At 43.3% G+C, this 20,926-nt stretch overlaps 1 protein-coding gene across 3 annotated transcripts in view; it reads right to left on the bottom strand.

Annotated features, from left to right (window-relative positions):
- The window catches only part of MALT1 (MALT1 paracaspase), a 316,500-nt gene that overhangs the window by 244,712 nt on the left and 50,862 nt on the right, over positions 1–20,926 (bottom strand). For 2 of the 3 annotated variants that reach the window (XM_069220240.1, XM_069220250.1), the window contains exons 2-3: positions 15,764–15,930; positions 9,848–9,969 (exon numbers count right to left, since the gene is read on the bottom strand). In XM_069220240.1, the coding sequence (XP_069076341.1) occupies positions 9,848–9,969; positions 15,764–15,930 (289 nt within the window). Of the gene's footprint in view, positions 1–9,847; positions 9,970–15,763; positions 15,931–16,033; positions 16,161–20,926 lie in introns of all 3 variants that reach the window. The other variant, XM_069220255.1, reaches the window with a different exon arrangement.

The raw sequence follows: 20,926 nt of genomic DNA, 5'->3' as shown, positions 1-20,926 counted from the left end.
TGAGTTGTGTAATAACCTGCTTAATATCCATAACTGACATGGATCAGCAAAGAACCCTATGGTGTGCCCAATCTAACCATGCCAAAGCAACCAACTGTACACAAGTCTCCACCTCTGCTGGTGTAGCCTGTGTATGAGAGGGATACAGCCCTCAGTAGAAGGTAACAAATTCCTGCATTATCTGCTTGGGGTCATGCAGGGAGTGCCCATCAGGAGTATGAACATTATGAACATAGTTAAAAGTCCACCAGCAACATGGCAAGTGTGTGCCCTGACCCGTCTCCCTCTCCATATTTTCTGGCCTATGAGAATTTACTTAGGGATTTACCCTCTCTTTATTCCTCGTCCTGGAACTCCAGGAGTAGTGCCCTCAGCGATTTCAATAGGCTTTGGTCTTTACTTTAGAGACCTCATAATGGAGTTCCAGGTTATGAAGCTCGTTTTCTAGTTGTGTAAGTTTCCCTCTGATTGATTTAAGGATTCCATGCCCCTTAGCAATGCACTCACCGCGGATAACAACCTTCAAGGCCTCCCAAAATGTGGCAACTGTGGTAACGGAACCCTTGTTTGAAGTTATGCAGTTCATAATTGTGGAGCGGATTGCTTCCCTAAATACTGCATCTAGCTGCATTTTATGTCGGAGGCTCCATAGCAACACTTGCACCCAGGTAGTAGGCAAGGTGAGCAGTAAAACCACCAGAGAGTGATTGGATAAAGTTCTGGGCAGGTATCTCGCATCTCTTGTCCAACCCACCACATCTCATGAAACCACCCAGAAATCAAGCCCTGAGGAGGTACCATGCACCAAGGAGTAAAATGTGTGCTCACAGGCCACTCCATGCAATTCACGCCAAGCGTCTAGCATATCAAACTGTGCCATGATGTCAAAGAATGCAACATACACTCTGTTCAGGTGGCACTTGTGGCGGTCGGAGCAGTCTAAGACAATGTCCAATACTAAATTATGGCCTCTCCCCACCCCAAGAGGATGGTGCCAGGGTCAACTGTAAGGCAGGTTGAGTACTGTGCCGAAAAAGTTTGGAAAATCAATGTTAGGGCCATATGTATTAAGTAGCATAACCTTAGTGTAGGTGATGAGACCTTGGTGCATTAAATACCGTGTCCGGATCCGCTATGGTCCAGTGATGACAGAATGGCACCTGTTTTCCAATGATGATAGCACCCCTCTGAAGTAGGATGAATAAGAAGCAAAGTATTGGTAAGGGCCCCATTAGGTGGGTAAGCTTGTCCCTCTTCCTAACGTGTGTTTCTTACAAATAAATAATGTCCACATCATGGCGATTGGGATAAGGAAGGACCTGGTGACATTCATAAGAGTTATTTAGACCCCAGACATTCCAAGGAATAACTGTTAATGCTATTCCTTCACGGTTAGTTTTATACACCATCAAGAACCAGAAGAGCTGCTAGTATGTGATCATGTACATGAAGACTCAGCCATTTGCCACAGTAATTCGCCCACTAGTGTTTGACATCACGGCACAGTTTGATATGCTAGACACCCACTTATGAACAGTGCAAACATTTCTAACACCCCTCCATCACACACCAGTAACCAATCTCCCAGTGAACCCCCAAAACAATTTGAATAGACTAATCGGTAAATTGCACAAACTAGTTGTAGCATCATATATCTCATTAGATAACATGGCCAAAAGCCCAGGGTGGGCAGAGCACAGATAAGGTATCAATAGCCAGCAAAAGAGTCATGACAACATAGGCCTTATGAAAGGGCTCTCAGTGGATAGCAACGTAAAACACACAGAATGAGCCAATGTGATACAACATGCAGTATAATCCATACAACTCAAACAGGAGCTGTAGCACAAAGAGTGCGACGGAAGAAAGAGTGCTGTTTGAGTAACCAACACGTCTGTCTTAAAATGTTCTGAGGAGCATACATAAACCTGATAGCCAGTTATTCAACCTCGTTTAGGGACAATGTATCATTCACACATTCATGCGGTGAGGAACAGCCCAGTGAGGGTAGGTGCTTCTGCAGGAAGGAGAGAGCTGCTGTTGAGTCTGTGAAGATCTTCAGTTTACCCTTTCATGAGAAACGCAGTCTTGCTGCATAGAGCATGGTGCATGTGAGGCTCTGCTCTTGGAGTTTCTTTTTGACAGGGAGGCACTTCATATGGGCATCGTGTGCAGATTGTGTGGAGTCAGGAAAGAAAGTTAGGTTCATCCTATCATAGCGACCCTTCCTGGCCTCTCGGGCCAAACAGAACACGTAGGGCCAGATGTAGGAAGCCTTTTGCGCCTCGCAAACGGCGAAAAACGCAGTTTGTGAGGCGCAAAAGGCCTTACGCGATGCAGTGTCACATTTTGCGAGTCGGTACCGACTCGCAAAATGTGATTCCGACTCGCAAATAGGAAGGGGTGTTCTCTTCCTATTTGCGACCGCATCGTGATGTTGAGTTGCTTTGGACCGCGAAAGCAGTCGCAAACCAACTCGCAGTTACCATCCACTTGAAGTGGATGGTAACTCATTCGCAAAAGGGAAGGGGTCCCCATGGGACCCCTTCCCCTTTGTGAATGCCACAAAAAAGTATTTTTCACAAAAAAGTATTTTTCATAGCAGGCAGTGGTCCAATGGACCACTGCCTACTCTGAAAAAAACGAAACTTTATTTAAAAGCAGTCACAGACATGGTGGTCTGCTGTCTCCAGCAGGCCACCATCCCTGTGAGTGCCTAGACTCGCTATGGGGTCGCAAACTGCGACCCACCTCATTAATATTCATGAGGTGGGTCTTTGCGACCCCATAGCGAGTCGCAGAAGGTGTCTGAGACACCTTTCTGCATTTCATTTTGCGAGTTGCAAATTGCGAGCCGCTAGTACTCGCAATTTGCAACTCGCAAAATGAAACCTACCTACATCTGGACCCTGGTCTCTATCCCTGTAGTTGAGGAACTTCACAATAATAGGCTTGGGAGTGGCGCCCAGAATCGGCTGAGGAGCCAAGGATCTATGCTCCCTCTTGATGACAAAGCATTGGGAGAACTTCTCAGCACCAAACAACTTGAGAAGCAAATTAAGAATATAATCTTCAGTGCACCCCAACCCTGTGGTTTCAGGAAAACCCAAAATACATACATTGTTTCTCCTACACCTGGTCTGACAGCCCAGCTTAAAATCAATAGTGGTTAGACTGCTTCGCATTTCAAGGAGGATCCACTTTAGGTCCTCCGGGGGAGGGGAAGTTTTCAATCTCCTCCGGGCAACTGATCAGCTGGTTGTGCGCTTGGTGCAATTGGCTTTTAGATTCAAAGGTGAGGCACTGTTGCTTAGTGTCTGCTTTTCGCACTATATTGTGTTCGAGTATCAGGTATGCAGAAATAGTAAGCCAAGCTAAATGGCAGCAATGGCTCAGCAGAACAGGCCTAAAAAGTGTCTAGTAGTAAAGCTCCCACCTATGGGCAGGACGATATTGTGTTTTACACTGTCATGCAATGGCAAATAGTTCATGGAGTGAAGGGTGAGTATTGAGTCAGCGTATATGCCCAAAATGCAGTAGTGTAGTCCGTTCATGGTGATCCATACATGCAGGCAAGTATCTCCACACCCTTCATTTGCTAGGCAACATGTGTTGGATTTGGCATCCCTAGTAGCAGAGAACATCACTCCAATGTCGCTTCGGATCTTCTTGGCGAGTGGTGAAGCCATGCGGTAGTAGGCCGTGGGTAGGTCGTCACACGTAGTGGCGCCTAGGCACTCTCCCAGCCGTCCCCAGTACGGCAAGCACCACCAAGAGCCCCAAGTGGCAGCCTGGGCTCATATACAGTGCAGCAGGGCCTGCCGCCACCCAAGTTGAATCCTGCGGTGATCACCGTCATGGAGGCCTGGAGTCCAGAGCGACCCAGCAGCGCAGGCTCGACAATGGCAGCATTCCTCCAGGAACCACACGTCAGGTACCCCAGTGGGTCCTGGCCTCATCCACCTTAAGACATGCTGCTGATGAACATTTTAAGCCCCCTGGCTGGCCGATGACACAGGCCAGACTGGGGCGACATGCAGGATAAGCATTCCAAACAGCAGAGTGGAGTTAAAACACCGCAATCTTAGAGCATCCTTAGGCCATGCCCCCCATGAACAGGTAAGTTGATTCACCAAAATGCGAGAAGTAAAGGAAGTAACTTCTATTTTACCACCAAATACATAATTTAGAGGAAAGCACCTTTCTACCTATACCCTTAAACAACCTTGTATATGCTGCTTAGGGGTTGGATTGGGACTGGAAACTGCACAAAGGAAGCAAGAATCTTATACACCTGTTTACTTCCTGCTACTACATGCTCATTTGTACACTGACATGTTCACACACTGGCACACTCAGAGTCCCTGTCTCATTTACAATTTCATCACATACTGTCATATATTCACTGCCTTGCTCACAAGCCATCTCACTCAAGGTATCACTCAAATTCTCAGACCCACTTACATTCTTACTGTCTCACTCACATGATCACTGTATTACCCACACTGTTTCACATGCTTACTCACATGCCCACCCCACACACAACATTGGCGGACATCTTTCTTTTTAACCCTACCCTCAGCTTCTTGCAAGGGCAATACATACATTTACCACACATGTCTTTACAACGCAAGTCAAGTGTATTTAAGGTATGTGTGTAACTGTGTGTGTGTGTGTGTGTGTATATATATATATATACATATATATATATATATATTACATACTGGCGGTCGCCAGTAGGTAGTTATTTCCATTGAAAAAGCGTTTTTTGACTTGCCTAGATCTTTGTTGCCAGTTGATGAACCTTCATAACATTTTCCAAAGAAATTTGCCGTTCACTTCAGCTGCTGTCTGGAATGTTTTGTGGTGATCTGTCAAGTAGGGGCTGGAAAAAATGGGGAGGGGAATCCTAAAACGTGGTTTCCCCATGTTAACTTCCATAGGAATTTTGAAAACAACTACAGCCCGAACCACTGGACGGATTTACACCACATTTGTCAGAAAGCTAGCTCTTGGTCCAGAAACACCCTTTTTGTGATTTGGGGTAAATCTGTTCTATTGTTTTCTAGTTATTAAATGAAAATCAAACTAGTATACATAGGGACGTGGACCCTCTGCAGATTCGGAGGGAAAGCAAGACCCTAATTGGCTGGCTGCAACCTGACAGCAAAGTTGCGGCCACCATTTTGTTTCTCACATTGCCTGGGAGGGTGGGGAAAAAAAAGTGTAAAAACACAAGGGACAGGTATCCTTTTTTTTTTTTTTACCTATCTGCAAATCCTCTGAGGATCCTCCTTGACCCCCTGAGGAAAAGCCAGGCCCTGATTGGCTGGCCACAACCTGACAAATATTAACGTGTGTGTTACAAAAACCAAAGAAATTCACTGAAAAAAACCCCAAAGGTTACAGGGATGTTCTAGTTAGGTTGACGTTTTACCCATACCAAAACCAAAGAAATTCAGCATGCCCCTGCCCCCTGCTCCCTGGGACCATTACCTCCCCAGGACAAAACTAAAAAACTATATGGGGGCCCACACGGAGGCCCAACCCCCTACAACACAAACCCTTTGGCTGCTAGTTTACAGGGAAGGGAACCGTCTGTACTTGAGGTAATATTTGAGTCCCTATGCTGATCCTGTTCGAGCTCGTATTTTAGTTCATTAATGCAAATCCTTTATTGTTAGGGTGATCGCTCAAGATAAACTTTGTAAGGTCACACTGCACTTCTGACCGTGGTTCCAGTAAAAAAAAAAAAAAAAGTGTACACATTTAAAATGTTTAACAATATGAGGCTATGTAAAATGATCCCAGAATGCTCTCTGATTAGATGCAAATGTTTGCAGAAGCTTGTAAGCAATAGTGATGATTGTTTGCTTTCAAAATAAAATGTTCAGAAAAAAATGCAAGTAGTAAAAAAACGTTTTGGTATATTACTGTGAAATTGTAGATACAATTTCTTTGGAGCATCATTTAGTAAAATGTGTTGATGCATGCTATGATTTCCAAATATATTCATAATAGGAAATCAATGTAACCATTTTCAACAGGATTATGGGAAAAATGAAAAAAGAAGCACTGGCAAAGCCAACCGATTGGCTACTGGTTGTCAGTCTTTTGGTTTTGTCAATGCATGTCTTGTTTTGACATGGCTTTTTTTTTTTTTTTTTACACTTTATTGTTGTGGGAGCTGCCAGGCCCTGACCACTGTAACAAACATTGGCAGAAAAAAAAAGTTTTTTTTGGTCTCAAAAAGCAAACATTGCCAGTGGTTCCTGGCACTGAGCAAAACTGCTTTGTGTACCAATATGCTCCTGGTGGAAGAGCAGAATGCTGTCACTCACAGTAAAGCCAGCCGATAGAGAGAGAAATTGAATTTTAATGAAAAACCAAAATGTGTTGGTTAACTTCACACATAGTTAGGGGCCCAAATCTTTAACAAAGTAACAAAAGTGCACCCATGCTATATGTTTTTGAATGAATGGCTTTCATGAATTCACAAGACTATTCAAGTGGACTATAAAATCATACTCCAAGAAAATATTTGTGAACTGTGTATTACCACGAGTAAATATGCACGTGTAGATCTGCTCATGCAAATAATTATTGAGCGTTTACAAGTTCACCTTTCAGAACCCCTGGGACACCTCACACCCCCATCCACCCTCCCTCTCCGCCACCTCCCCGGGGATAATTAAAAAATATTCATAGGGGGACCGCAAGGACCCTCCAGGCCCTGGGGACTAACACCTCCCCAAGGCTAAATATATTTTCAAAAAAGTGAGGAGGTGGGGCACATGGCCCCCCTCACTATGCTGATTTTGGCCCTGGAGACCACATCCTCCAGGGCCCGGCCACATATTCCAGGGCACCCATTAAAAACTCTGAGGTGTGCAGGGGTATCAAGGCCCTAGTTGGCCCCTGTCTCCTGTGGGGGGGCCAGCTCAGACCTACAGTATGCAGGGAGCTGACATTCCTCCTGCATGCAACGAAATAGCAGCTCCCTGCGTGCAGGAGCAATGTTTTCATCTCTTTCCATGTCCTCCTTTCTACAGGCAGGGAAAGAGATAAAAACCCTGTTTTCAGCAAGCGGGCGCATTTTAAAAGCTCATGCCTGCTGAAAGCAGAGTGTTTTTTTAATTGGTGGGAGAAGTCAGCTCCCTCCAAGCAAAAGCAAACAGCTACCTCCAGAGGGTGGGCACCTCAGGAGGTAGCAGATGCTGGCCCTGGCAGTCCCCAGGGCTATGTATGGCTCCAGGAGCGGGCACGTGGCCCCCTCAGTGTTTTCTATTTTGCCCTAGGGAGGTGGTGGTCATCGGGGGTCTGTGCGGACCCCCTCCTCAAATAATTTTGTAGCCCTGGGGAGGTGGCGGTTCCCGGAGGGGATCTGCAGGACCCGCCTATTATTTCTTAAGTATGTTACCCCAGGGAGGTGGTGGTCCACACGGTGTGAGGGAGTGTCATGCAGCCCGCATAGTTTTTATACACTGCCCCAGGGAAGTAGCAGTCACCGAGAGGCTCGGCAGGACTCCCCCTATTAATAATATAGCATGTTGCCTCAGAGAGGTGGTGGTCCCCGGAGCATGGTGGCCATGCAGCCTCCTAATTATATTATTTTATATTTAACCCCAAGGAGCTCCCCGCATATTTATTAAGCATCGCCCCGGGGAGGTAGTGGTGCCCGGGAATTGTAAAAGCCCTAGAGGGAGGGGGCACTGTGCGCCCCCCTTCTTTTTTGGCCCATAATGCCCCCAGGACCTGGCCCACCTGGGGGTAATTACTGACAAACGATGGGTACCATTTAAAAAAACGGAAAATCTCAGCGAAATCCATGGATCCAGCTGCTAATTTCTCCGAGATTAAAAAATATATATATTTTTAAGCCCTGGTGAGGTCCCGGGGGCCTGTAAACCAAGGCTAGGTGTTAGGGCATACATCCCCTGCCCACTGTTCTCCGTTCTTTTTTCTTTTTTTGTATGGGATTTAGCTGCCAACTTTTCTTGTTTGAAATGTTGGCAATCAGATCTCAGCAGGAGATATCCCTGGATCCGCGACCCTAGATATACAAATTTATTTTCCCTTTAACATCTCAAAAACTACTGAATGGATTTACACCAAATTAAAATAGTGGGATCTGCAGGCCAAAAGATACCTTTTTGCCAAACTCAGTGTAATTCTGTCCAGCGGTTCAGGCTGCACATGTGTCTGAAGAGTCTATGGGAATTAACATGGGAAACACACTTTTTTTTACCCCCCCCTTCTTCGTGGTAAAGGCATGCATTGTAAAGGCATTGTGTTGTAAAGGCACAGTGTGCTAAATTATGTGTGGTAAAGGCATGCTTTGTATTGTCATACATCCGTCTGAAGGACTCTTGCTTTTGTTCCTCAGCAGCCAGTGCTCCACTTAGAGTTCCTCCCTCAAGCACTCAGGCAGTAAGCTGAAAGCTGGAACCTGGTAATGCATCAGCATGGGGCCAACATCACAAGGCCCATGCAGGTGCACGAAAAAGACACCACCTTTCAGCCACTTTCTCTCTCAATCTGCCCTTTGCAAACTCTGATGAGCTGGGAAAGGGTAGGGTGGCTGGCTGATTGGCTTGTAGACCCAAGCACTACAAGGTCAAAGCCTAAAATGTTGGGGCCATCTTTAACAGTGATGCAGCAGTGGAAAACAAATGGGGAGGCACTGAAGCATGGAATATCCCTGAGGCCAGGCCTTGGACCTCATCAGTCCTAGTCAATTTGTCTGATGGCTGGTGCAGGTGCCTTTAGGCACCTTCACATGCCTGCATCAGCCATCACACAAATGTCACTGTCTCCCTCAGGCTGCCCGACTCTCATAAGGGTTCGCATTTTTTCCCACTATACTGACAGTGAATAACAATTTATTGTTCACTTTTAGTATAATATTTAAAAATCAGTAGATAACAGATGGCACAGCCACACCACCCATAATGAGAAGCAGCCATTGAGGTGACGAGTGTTTGTGTAGGGGTACAAAAGGACACACCTGGGGTAGCAGCTTATACTTTTAACTACTGAAATGGAATGACAAAGGTTAAGACCTTGTTGTAAGAAAAACCAACATACCAAATACTTTTGAAAAGTGTACAGCAACAAAATTAATTACACACCTTTATTTAGAATTCCTATGACCTACAAAATGGTACTAACCAAATGCCTCAAAGCACTATGCAACAACACAGAAAATTATGGACAAGAGAAGAAAATTTACAGTAGGACGGGACGATTCAAGGGACATGCTACTAGTTGAAAGAATGTTTCAAGAAGAAACAGAAGTTAAAATATTTTTAAGTTTTGAAGAAGGGAGATACAGTCCAAAATATTTGTAAATTATGTATTGTAGTTAAACTGTAGGTTTTTAATGAATCAAGACTATGGAATTGGTGTGCCTACTCAAAGAATATACATATTCGAATATTTAAAGACTCTGATTTTGGACTGATAAAAGTGCTTGATAAAGATATTAATCAGAAGATCAAACGCAGTTTCCAACATTGGCCAATGAGGGCCAGAATTATACTAGATATTCAGGAGACCTTTATCAGGTAAATTCACACAGAAAGAATCCCAGTGAAACTAATTTACATAGTCAATAGTTTTTGTGAAAATATGAATTAGCTTTGGTACTTGTTGGGTGTGTTTGGCACCCCACTAGAGATCCAAAATCTCATGAATGTCTCTCTTTTATAAACTTCAAAAAAATGTTTAACATTCTGTAAATTAAATGTCCAATAAATAAACAGATCTTGTTATTTTCAGTAAACTGTATATTTATCTCCAAGTCTCTCTCTTTCGTTCACCTTTCTACATAATGACAAAGGATTACCTCATTTTTCGTTTTGAACCACTGATATTGGACATAAGGGTGTCCATCTGCTTGGCAGCATAGCTTAACCAGCTGACCAGGTAAGACTGCCATGGATTCCGGTTGCACAACAATTCTTATTCCTAAAAAAGAAAAAGAGATAGGCATCTATTAAACAAACTGCATTTTGTTACGTTTGTAAGATACCTAAGTGCATAAATCATCTGTGAATTAAAATGAATTTTTGAAGTGAACGGAGAGCTTCTAATCACATACATGGCAAGCTGAGCAGAGATGTGCCAGGTCCAAGCTTTTTCAGGCCTGCCCCTGCAGCCTATAGTGCAGTTTTGAACTGCAATTTCAACTTCACAAAATAAACCTTTTGCCAGGTTTAACTTTCCTTTTCAATACATTTGTCACCCCTAAGATAGGACCTAAAGTCAAAGCTGAAAGCAGGGTGCCTTGTATTTAAAATGTAGGGCATGAAATGTTGAGGTTTACATGTCCTGGTATTGACAAAATACCTAAAGTAGTTTTTCTCTACGTTAAGGCCTGTCACTTCTAGAGTCTAACACTGAGTTACATTATTATATTTAATAAGTGCTGTCTTTGGATGGGGAGCAAGTAGATATGTTATGTTTAGACTCAAATGAATTGTCATTTAAAATCCTCTTTAATGGTAAAGTCGGAATTTAAGTTGCAGTTCTGGAAATCACACTTGTATAAAGTTTGCATTTTCTTGTCCTAAACATTTGTACTTTCAGCTAGTGTCCTGGGTCACATGACTGTGTGGCGCTCTGGTGCTGGGCTTTGTGTATTCCTCCCATACAGTGACACAAAGGGGGGATTAATTGTGGGCAGAATAGGCCATTCTGCCCGATGGCTGGGGATGGAGCTGTTACCTGCCCCACTTGCACACAAAGGAACTCAACACTAGTCTTGTCACCCAGTAGAGGGGGGAGAACTTTCCAGGACTAAATGTGGGAGTAGGACAGGCTGCCCCCCCACACATAGGGTGGCACCAGGTATAAATAATGGACCTTTAGAAAACTCTTCAGCACACCCCTGGACCTGTGGAAGCCTTCCGAAACGCCTGTCTTGCCACCAGAAGACTGCCCTGCTGCTTAAAGGACTGCCTTACTGCTTGAAGGAGAACAGGAGCATATACTTGGACCCAGGACTACCAGACGCAACTCCAAATATTGATTGGTTGGCTTCCTGTGTGATATATAGAGACATAACAAGCTTCTGAGGTCTTGAGCCCTGCAGTCAGCCTCAACTATAGCGAGTTAACCCCCCAAAAGGTGCCCACCAGGTCTGGTTCCTTGGTTGTTGTGCTGGTTGTACTTAAATGTTACAAATTCATAACTGCTGTTCTAATGGTTTGATTTAATTCATTTGTATGTCATTTAATTAATAGAAATGTATTCTATTTTGCTAAACTTGTTGGGATTTATCCTGTGTTGTGTTTTCACTTCATTAATGTTTGCGTACTGCATAAATACTTTATAGATTACCTCCAACATAAACCTAATTGCTTTTGTGCCAAGCGACAAGAAAGTTAAGCACACGCTAATCTAGCGACTTTTGTGGTATACCTGACAAGGATTATGGGTGTTGCCTGTGTGGGCTTCCACCCCTTCAAGCAATAACCCAAATTCCTACAGTCAAAATATGTAGTAAAACCTTTGCCACAGTGCCAGCATTTATCATGATCTCTCAACCCACATTTGAACAATTTGGATAGCATCCAGGGACAGCCAGTAATCAGAATGAAGTAGGTTTGGCTAAACATGTTCGATATTTTCATCTTATTGACAACTGAAATTGTGCCAATGAAATGAGTTAATTGTTTCATCAGACATCATTAACTTGGACAATACTAGCTGCCTTCTGTTAAGGCCAGTCTTCTACAGATGTATTTATCTTCTTGGGTTGGATATCCTTTCTTCTCTACATAGGGCACCTCAGGGTTGATTTATCAGCTCAATCAGCCCGGGGTTTATGTAAGCATAGGGTAGATGATAGCTCGCAACTCACTGTTAAATTGAGTAAGATACTCTCATTGGAGATCCTGACCTCTGAAATCCATTCTCCTTTGGAGACGATTGATGGTTCATGGCACTCCATTATTACCTTAAAATTACAACAGTTTAAAACTATCTGTATATTATATTACATGGCCGAGAAAATTTCAAAATGAAATGGGAATCTATGCTCAGATAAGACTAAGTGGCCTTAGTGTGGCTGCCAAGCAGCTGACATATTACATAGGTTTGTTACTTGTCCTGCCCTGCAAGATTTCTGGGTATGGGTGACCCAACTTCTAATGTCCTTGTCTGGGACTTGATATACAGCTTACACCCAAGGATATCCTATTGGGATATAGACCAGAATTTGATGTAGGACATAAGCGGCTGTTGGCTATTGCAATAGTTATGGCCAGGCTTTGTATTGCTAGGGTATGGGTGTGTGTCCCCCTCACCGCCCAGAATCGGATGAATGAGCGGATGGGTGAGTGGGTTGTTGGATGGGTGAGTGAAACGATGAGTGAATGCATAGGGGATGACAGGTAAAAGGATGGCAAAGTAGAAAAATGGGTAAACGGATGAGTGAGTAAATGCAGAGGGGGAAGGACAAGTGAAAGGCTGGTAGTCTGAAATGATTAATGAATATGTGGACGGGCAGGTGAAAGTATGAGAGAGTAAGGGGATGTATGGATAGGTGGATTGACAGGTGAAAGGATGGCAAAATAAAAGGATAAAAAGATGAGTGGGTGTAAAGATGAGTGAAAGGATGACGGAGTAGATGGACAAATGCATTAATGGGTGGATACCAGAGTGGATGACTGTATGATGGATGGGTGGGTGGCAAGACTGATGGATAGATTTCAGAACTGATGGAAGGATAGCAGAGTGTATAGATGGATGGAAGGATAGCAGAGTGGAGAGAAGGATAGCGGAGTGGATAGATGAAAGGATGGATGGCAGAGTGGACGGGTGAATGTATGGCAAAGTAGGTGGATAAATGTATGGCAAAGTGGATGGGTGAAGGGATGGCAGAGGGCATGGATGGATGAGTGGGAGGTGGACAGCGGAGTGGATGGCAGCGTAAGTGGAAGGATGGATAGCAGAGGTATGGATGGATAGAGTAATGGATGGATGGGAGAGTGGATGGATAGCTGGATGGAGGGTGGGTAGATGAAAGGATGGGTGACAGAGTGGGTGAATGGATGGAAGAATCAATGGGTGGCTGGGTGGACGGACTGACTGACCAATGGATGGCAGAGTGTGGCTGAATGGATGGCAGAGTCGATAAACGGATGGACTAGGGATAGATTGAATGATGGATGAACGAGTTGATGGATGACAATGTGAAGGTTAAATAGTGGCTTTTAGCGGATGGGTGGAAGAGTGAAAGGATGAATAGATAGATACATGGATGGAAGAGACAAGGGCGTTCTAGGGAAGAGTTGGGCTCATTTGCTTTGCTTGCTTGGCTAGAGGTTTATTTCAAGGGGGAGATGGGTTAAACCTCTGGCTACTCCATTGCCTAGAGTGGTAAAACGTTCGATACATAACTCAAAATTAAACACGGCCATTTTCGTGAAAGGTTCTATCCGAGCAGTCTATTCACACTTTTTTTCCGAATTCCTGGCACTCCAGACCGCACCTCATGCCATAACAACAGATTAACCCACCACGAAGATGCCAAGCGCCCTATTTTATAGGAGGAGTGCCTTAGAGAAGTAATTTACATTTTTATTTGCATTTAGTTTCCTTTAATAATATGCCTGTTTAACAATGCTATATCAGGGAAAAGGCTAGTCATTTTCCAGCACTGCGCCCTTGAGCAATTAGTACGAGATCTGCCAGCATTATATGCTCTTTGAATGCGCAATGGGCGGGTTCTTGTCTCTATATAATGCGATGCAGCCAGGACTGCAAGTAATACATGGCAGTAAACCTAGACTTGTTGTTCGAGACGACTTCCCTAAAAAGTGTGTTAGTGGGCCACTCTTGTGCGATAGCTAAGGTGTTAGGGAGGGCCCACTGTGCCTGGCTTCGGGGGGTGCCACACATGCTGCTGAGTCCGATCAGCCGGGGTATGTGAAAGGGAGTTCAGAGCACAAGTAGTAAACAGCTTGTCAGTGCTGTAAGCAAAAGGTGATGGAGCAAAAGACAGAACGTGACATTTATAAGAACCACGAACAAGAGGACCAGCTGTGTTCTTACCTATCTTGACAGAAGGTCTGTGTCTAGTCATTGAGAAATCGTGGCTGCAGAAACAGCTGTTATCTATACACTTACACTGTAAAAGCATCACAGGAAGGCACTGCCTTCTGATTCAATTCAAATTATTTCTAGAAATGTTAAAAAAGGGAAGAGTATATTTGATGCATATTGGCACTTTGCTCCTCCCTTTGCTACTTTCAACAAGCATTGGCGCAGCCAATATAACTGTATTATGCAAGATCTATTGCCTTGACAGTCGTTTTTTAGCCATGTTGCACAGTAGCTCGAATGCTGTGCAGCGTGGCTTAAGGTAAAAAAAAAAAAAAAAAAAAAAAGTAAGCACTATGACGCAGTTAACACTGGTGGCTTCAGAGCGCATAAAAAAACAATGGCAAATCCTAATAGTAGAGCTATTTGGCTTTCTCAAGGTTTTTGTTTGCCATGCTGTAGAGCACAGTTGAAATAAGAAAAAAAACAGTGACTGCATCATAGCGCTTTTATTTATTTATTTTTAACTTTCAGCCACAGGGTACAGTTCAAGCAACAATAGTGGGTGCGGGAGGGAGGTATGGGACAAGCCACAAAGGGGCGAAGCAAAAGGGTGAGGGATCAGGGCAAGCTAAGTGACAGATGTGGGGATGAGTGGGAGGGATTGAAGCAAGCAACACCGATGGTATGCCAGAGGAAGAGGGAGGGACAGGCCAAGAAGCAACAGGATTCTGGAGTATTTGGGAGGGATGGGACAAGCAACAATGACATGCAGGAGGGGTGGAAAGGATATGGGCAAGCAAGAACGAGATGCAGTGGGGGGGGGGGGGGGAGGCGGATGCAAGCAACAACATGAAACCAGGTGGGAGAGAGATGGTCTGGTCCAAGTTCCAGGGAAGAGCCAAACACACGAGAGAAGTGAAGCCGGCACTGTCTGACAGTAAGAATTCTTGAAATGAAAGTGACAATGAAGCCAATCAATGGAAACTAATGTGCGGGCTCCAAGTCCTCTTTAAGCTAACAAAATGTCTTGCGAGCAACTATGCATGGGCAAGACCTAACAAGTGCATGTGCTTTCTAATGTGTTAATAATGTACCTTTTAGAAACGAGTTTTCCCATTATAAAAGTAGTTACCCATTCCTTCTGGAAGCACGCCGATTGTTTGCAAACCACATAAATGCTTCTGCAAGCAGCAATGTTATGGAAACGTCTACCTGGGAGGCTGTCAAAAATTCCAAATTTTGTTAATAAATGAAACTAGATTCTCTTCAGAGACATTTGCTTTGCCCACTCTTGGTTACAGATGTAATTTCGTCAAAATGTTTGCAAAAATGCCAACTTGCAAGGAATCATACCAGTAATTTAATTTATTCAAAATAACTGTATGATGTGGTATAAACCCCTCTTATCTGAAGCTGGCACTTGTCCCCATGAGGGATGAATATTATCTTGGTTCTAGTGTATACTCCTGTGGTAAATCTCAGTGTATGCTAAAGGTGCTCTCACTCTGCTCTTTAGAGGTACTTTAACTACTAAGCATTTATTCTGCGTTCAATGTTTTTGTCAGAGTGGATATGCATACCATTGATCCTTTATTTGATGTGCAAAAATAATGAAGATTGATTGTGACAAGCAGCTGCTCGTTATCGACGTGCATAATATGGTTATGGCAGAACAATTATGCAGAGTAAAAGAAAAATTATAACTACCAACCTGAGGATTTCAGTAGGTGGACTGCATCGATGTGCCCCAACGCTTGCATGAAGCCCACGAGATCAAGCACGGTGTAACCCTTTTCACCCATCATCCGAAGCAGGCTGAGACTGGGACTCCCATCTGACTCCAGCACTTGCAGAGAACACTGCTCCAGCTCCAGGGAACTGTAAAAGAAAGAAAAGCACTCTAACAATTGTTACGTGTACCAAGAGAGGAGGAACTAGAAGTGAAGACTGCTTAAAGAAAGGACTTGATCGCTTCTAGTACCTGACACAGCCTTTGGCTTCTATGCGGATTTAAAAATTCCTTTACTGTGCTCTCCAGTGTCAGCGTGGACACTTGAAAAAAAACCTTTTAATTCTGTCTCGTTTAAATCTCTGCTTAGTACTGGAACCTAGGCAATGAACTTTTGAGATGAGTAAGAAGAGAAGAGACGCAAATCAAAAACATCTAATATTCTTAATGTATCAATCACATTTCTATCTAAGAGTCAATGATAAGAGTTGGGAGAAGGTTTAGAATATTTATTATTAGTCTTTAGAATTTCATCTTTGACAGAAACAAATTTAATAATCAAAGAATATTAGAATCAATAATAAACAGAACAATACATATGGTGCTTACCATATAACAAATATTATCTAGTCTAATCTAAAGGGTGGTTTTGTAAAGGAAAATAATCAATTTGTTAGAACCCATAATCAAAGGTGTGAAAGCATTAAGAAACTCAGTGAAGTTTCCAAAGCAAAATAGGCAAGGATTCTCAGAATGAATCAGAATGTCAAGTTTAAAGGATCATAAAGTGAGTCTAAGAAATAGCTCAGAGGGCGTCTGCAAGTAGTCTAGTCAGAAATCTGAAAACCCACAAAGGGCCTAAAAGAATCTCTCCCTCTACTATAGGATCATGCATTTAATGATAAACAAACAACATAAGTTTTAACTTCTTTCTTCATCTCCGCTACTGGTTCAGCCCATCTCGTTTCGATAACTTCATAGGAACAGGGCAGCTTCAGTCTACTAATCTATCTGCTATGAAACATTTTATTTATAATGTTCTAACGCTGTAACTAAACTATCTACTAAGTGCTGGTTCACACAGTTGTAGAAAATGGAAGAGAAAGAAAAATCATGGCTATTGTAATGCATATTTGCATATCTGCATATCACATTTCTTTTTCAAAATGCCTCTTCTATCCAACGTTCTCATAAAGAAACACATTTTGTGATTTCAAACTGAAACGTTTCTTCATTTAATGAACCTATGAATGGGTGAAGGCTAAAGGAATGTATTTTTCTACACAGAACAATTGTTTAGTTTTTCTAACAGAATCAACAGTTATACATAATACATTGCTGGCCTGGGTCAACAAGTGACAAAGAAGTAAATATATGCTCTATGGTGCATTCTTCAACTAAAGTCTATTGATATTGTTGCCATGTGCTTTTTCAACTGCTTAAGAAAGCACAGAAATTAAAACAAATAAATGAATTTCTTTCTCATTTTCAGATCTATATGTTATTCTATATGTTTAAATCTGCACCCAATATTTTGTTAATTAAAAATCTCTCGCACTAGCTTTGAAAATATAGAAAATGAAATCATACTGTTGTTTCTGTCACTATTATGTCAATATACACTCCCTGCTTCCTTCCTTATAATGGTTAGTCGCTGGGTGTCCATCTGCTTCCAGTCAGCATACACAATTTAGAACTTTCCAGTGCTTAATTTGTGAACGCTTAGTTTGTGAGTGCTGTTACTCCCAGAGCTCTGCTCCAGAGCAGTGGTTAAAAATCAGTGTGACAAATACCAAAGTTGCGTTATGTTGAATTAATCTCAGGACTCTGTGATCCACTACCGGACACTGCTGCCCCATCATTTTTGTCAGTCCCTGCTTTGTCCGTTTGTGACTTTTGTGGTCTTTCTTTTTCTCCTTGTTTCAGCTTGTATGTTTATCTCTCTGTTGCTCAAGCTCATTATCTAATAAGGAAAACTAATTGCTGGCCCCCAAAAAAGAGTATTGGTGGGCCCTGCAAGCAACCACCGACTCACAATAAAGCACTGGACCTTTCTATGAATCCATCCAGCTCATTTCTGGGAACATCAGCAGATAGACATGGTAAGGTGTTGGCAAACACATGTGAGTGCATAAATGCAATTCAGTAAGCCCCATCACTCTGGAAATTATGGACTCAAACACAGTAGTATATGATGATGATGACTGCTTTGGGCAGATCCTCCACTATTAACACCTGCCAGGAAGTCTCTCCTGCATCCTCCCATGTATCTGTATGACTACTGTGAGAATGGGTGCTCCTGTAGTTTAAGTAATGGAAACAAATGTACAGATCCATCTTGCTGCTTATGTTTTGCTTGGGGCCTATTAGACCACAAAGTAGGGACTGGTATGTGTTTTGTTCCACATATTATTCTGTTAGCATATTGAAAAAAAGAAAATAGGCGACAAAAATAACATTTTCAAGAACAAAATAGTGAATTAAGTGCTAATGAAACTTAAGAGCCACAAAGTTAGCAGCTTCTCCTGATGCGAGGGTGTATTTACAGCTATCGAAGTACTGATGACACCCAAGAAAATGCAAAGAAGACAAAAAAAAGGGAACAGGTCAAATGCAAACAAAGGAAAAATAAAATATTATATATATGTACAAGCAGAAAAGCCCAACAACAACCACTTAAGAATATAAAATATCTGTAAAAAGAAAGAAATATACAAATGAGATGAAACCACATACCACTAAAATGACCCAGATACCAGATTGCCTGAAGACTGTGAAAAATGCATTGGGAAACCGGTATCAAACTCAGGCATGCAGAGCGTTACGTTTTCATACATTGGCATATTATTGTCAACCTGTTAGCTATAAGAGAGAGGAGGATATAATGAAGATAATCTGGATAGCATTCCTATTGCTTAGCAAAAGTAGTAATTTAAGCATTATAAAGTAATTAAATAAAAAAATCAAGGATTTCAACAACTTAAAGGTACTTTAAGTACTGTGTTGTATTTTCTTTGGGCACTGGGAGCACAGAGACAACTGACAATCTATGATGTTAGTACCATATAATGTGTTGTACATGCATATTTGTGAGCGGGTGAGAGTAATGGAAAGTAGTGGGATTCATTTTGGATGCCACAGGCCTGGTCTTGCACAAGATGGAGGGGGAGGACAGTGGAAGTGTATTGTGAATGTTTCTGTAGCTCGAGGGAGGAGCCCTAGAAACTGAAGTGAGTGTAGTCTAGACTGGCCTCCTTTAGATATTCTATGAAGCCTTTTAGATAGCAAGAAGCTGCTGATTAGTTTCCTGAAGTCTGTAATTTGGTGGTTGTTTGGGGTGTGAGGTTGGACTGCAGACTCTTGTGAAAGGTGATTTTTGCTTCTGTTGGGCTGATGAGAGACAGGTACAGAAACCTTACACTTCTTAGTGGCCCTGTTGTGGGTGCTCCAAGATGGCAACAACCCTGGTGCAATAAGCATCACTCCATAAATGATGTCTCTGGAGAACAGCCTGGAAACGACGCCTGAAAGAAGAATCGGTTTTACAGTTTGAGACACCATATCCACATCTTTTGTCTGTCAGTTGTGTATAAAGTGGGATCACAAAAACCTTACTTTCTTCCAGTTTCAAGCCCGCTAAGACCAAGAACGGGAGAGCTCTGCAGAGTACTCAGAGGGCTGCTGTACAGCAGGAGTGCCTGCCTGAGAGCCAGTCTGCCGAGGTGAGGGCCCAACAACTGACATGTGAATCTCCTGCTAAAGGAGCCGAGTACCTGTTCTGAAGCACCTAGAAGCCTGCATTCCTGCTGGTAGAGGGAAGGAGACTGTAGTACGAGGAGATAATTTTTAGGAAGGAGTGAGGTCCAGTAAGTCCCAGGTGGCTGTGGGACAGCCGTAGGAAGCATTCTGCAGGAAAGTGATCACGAAGAACCTGGGTGTCAGAAGACAGCCCTCCCAGACTCTCCCAATGGTTCCAGATAGGGACTGTGATTCAGTGACAGTTTCAATGCTGAGGCCTGGTCGGGCTGTGATTGCATGTTGCCAATCAGCCAGTGTGGAGCTGTATGTGCCAACTTCCTGATTGGCCTATTTGAGGCTGCATCTGCTGAATCTGTGACCAGGTTAGCTGAGGCTGCATCTACCAAATTACTGATTAGCCTAAGTAGGGCTGCATCTGCTGAGTGTGTGACCTGCCCTTGTGGGACTGAAACTAACCAAGTGTCAGAGGACCTAGTAGGGACTACACATGTGGTCCCGCTGGCCCAGGCTTAGACTGCAGCTGCCAAATGGGTGGGCCTTGAGGGACTACACTTACCCGTGGTCCAAATAGGACAGTAACATCTCAGAACTGCTGATCTTTTAGCTACCACCAAGAAGGTGAGCATACCCACAGCCCTGGTCAATTGCCCGCTGCCTTCAGGAGGGCGCGGGTGAGCCTTCCAAGCACAAGACTACCTGAAAGCAACCCTGAGAGAACTAGCTCATCCTGTGAAGTGGTAAAATACTTGAGAATGACGGAATACTTCACCAATTATTGGGATGATCCTCGACACCCGATCCTTAGTGTACACTTCAGGGATCTGTATTTGGATAGAGGGTGGAGGGCTTCCAGGAACGAGGACAGTGAGGTCCTCATTAGGTTTATTAAGGATTAGTTAGAGAAACTGGGCAGTAGAGAAGAAACAGTAATGGGATTCAGTGGAAGGTACCAAGATAGAAACCGGAGGAGAAGTGCTGTGGTGCCAGGCTTTCTCTGTCCCTTAGTTGTTCCCAAATTTGATTTTCAATAGTTGCTCAAGACAATATTCTCTCCCTCATCTGACTTCATGGGTATCCTGTCACCAACTTCAGGAGTTATTTCCATGGATGGGTTAATTCTAGCTAAGTCACAAAACCTGCTGTTAGCGCTCCAGAAGGCCGAGGCTAAGGCAGAGGAGATGCAAGAGAATTTGAGAGGGAAACGTTGAGATCGGTTTACCAGGAAGAAGGGGGGAAAAAGTGGGGAGAGACTGGGGGAACGGGCTCAGGAGGAAAACTAAAAGGAGAAAAACTGATTTAAAAAGGAGACAGGAAAAGGAGAAAGAGAGAACTGGAGAGAGAGGACAGCTTTAGAGAAACAGAATCTCATGATGGTAGCAAAGACAG

The sequence above is a fragment of the Pleurodeles waltl genome, chromosome 1_1 (assembly GCF_031143425.1).
Source record: "Pleurodeles waltl isolate 20211129_DDA chromosome 1_1, aPleWal1.hap1.20221129, whole genome shotgun sequence".
Taxonomy (NCBI): Eukaryota; Metazoa; Chordata; class Amphibia; order Caudata; family Salamandridae; genus Pleurodeles; species Pleurodeles waltl.
This window is presented reverse-complemented; position numbering and strand designations above follow the sequence as displayed.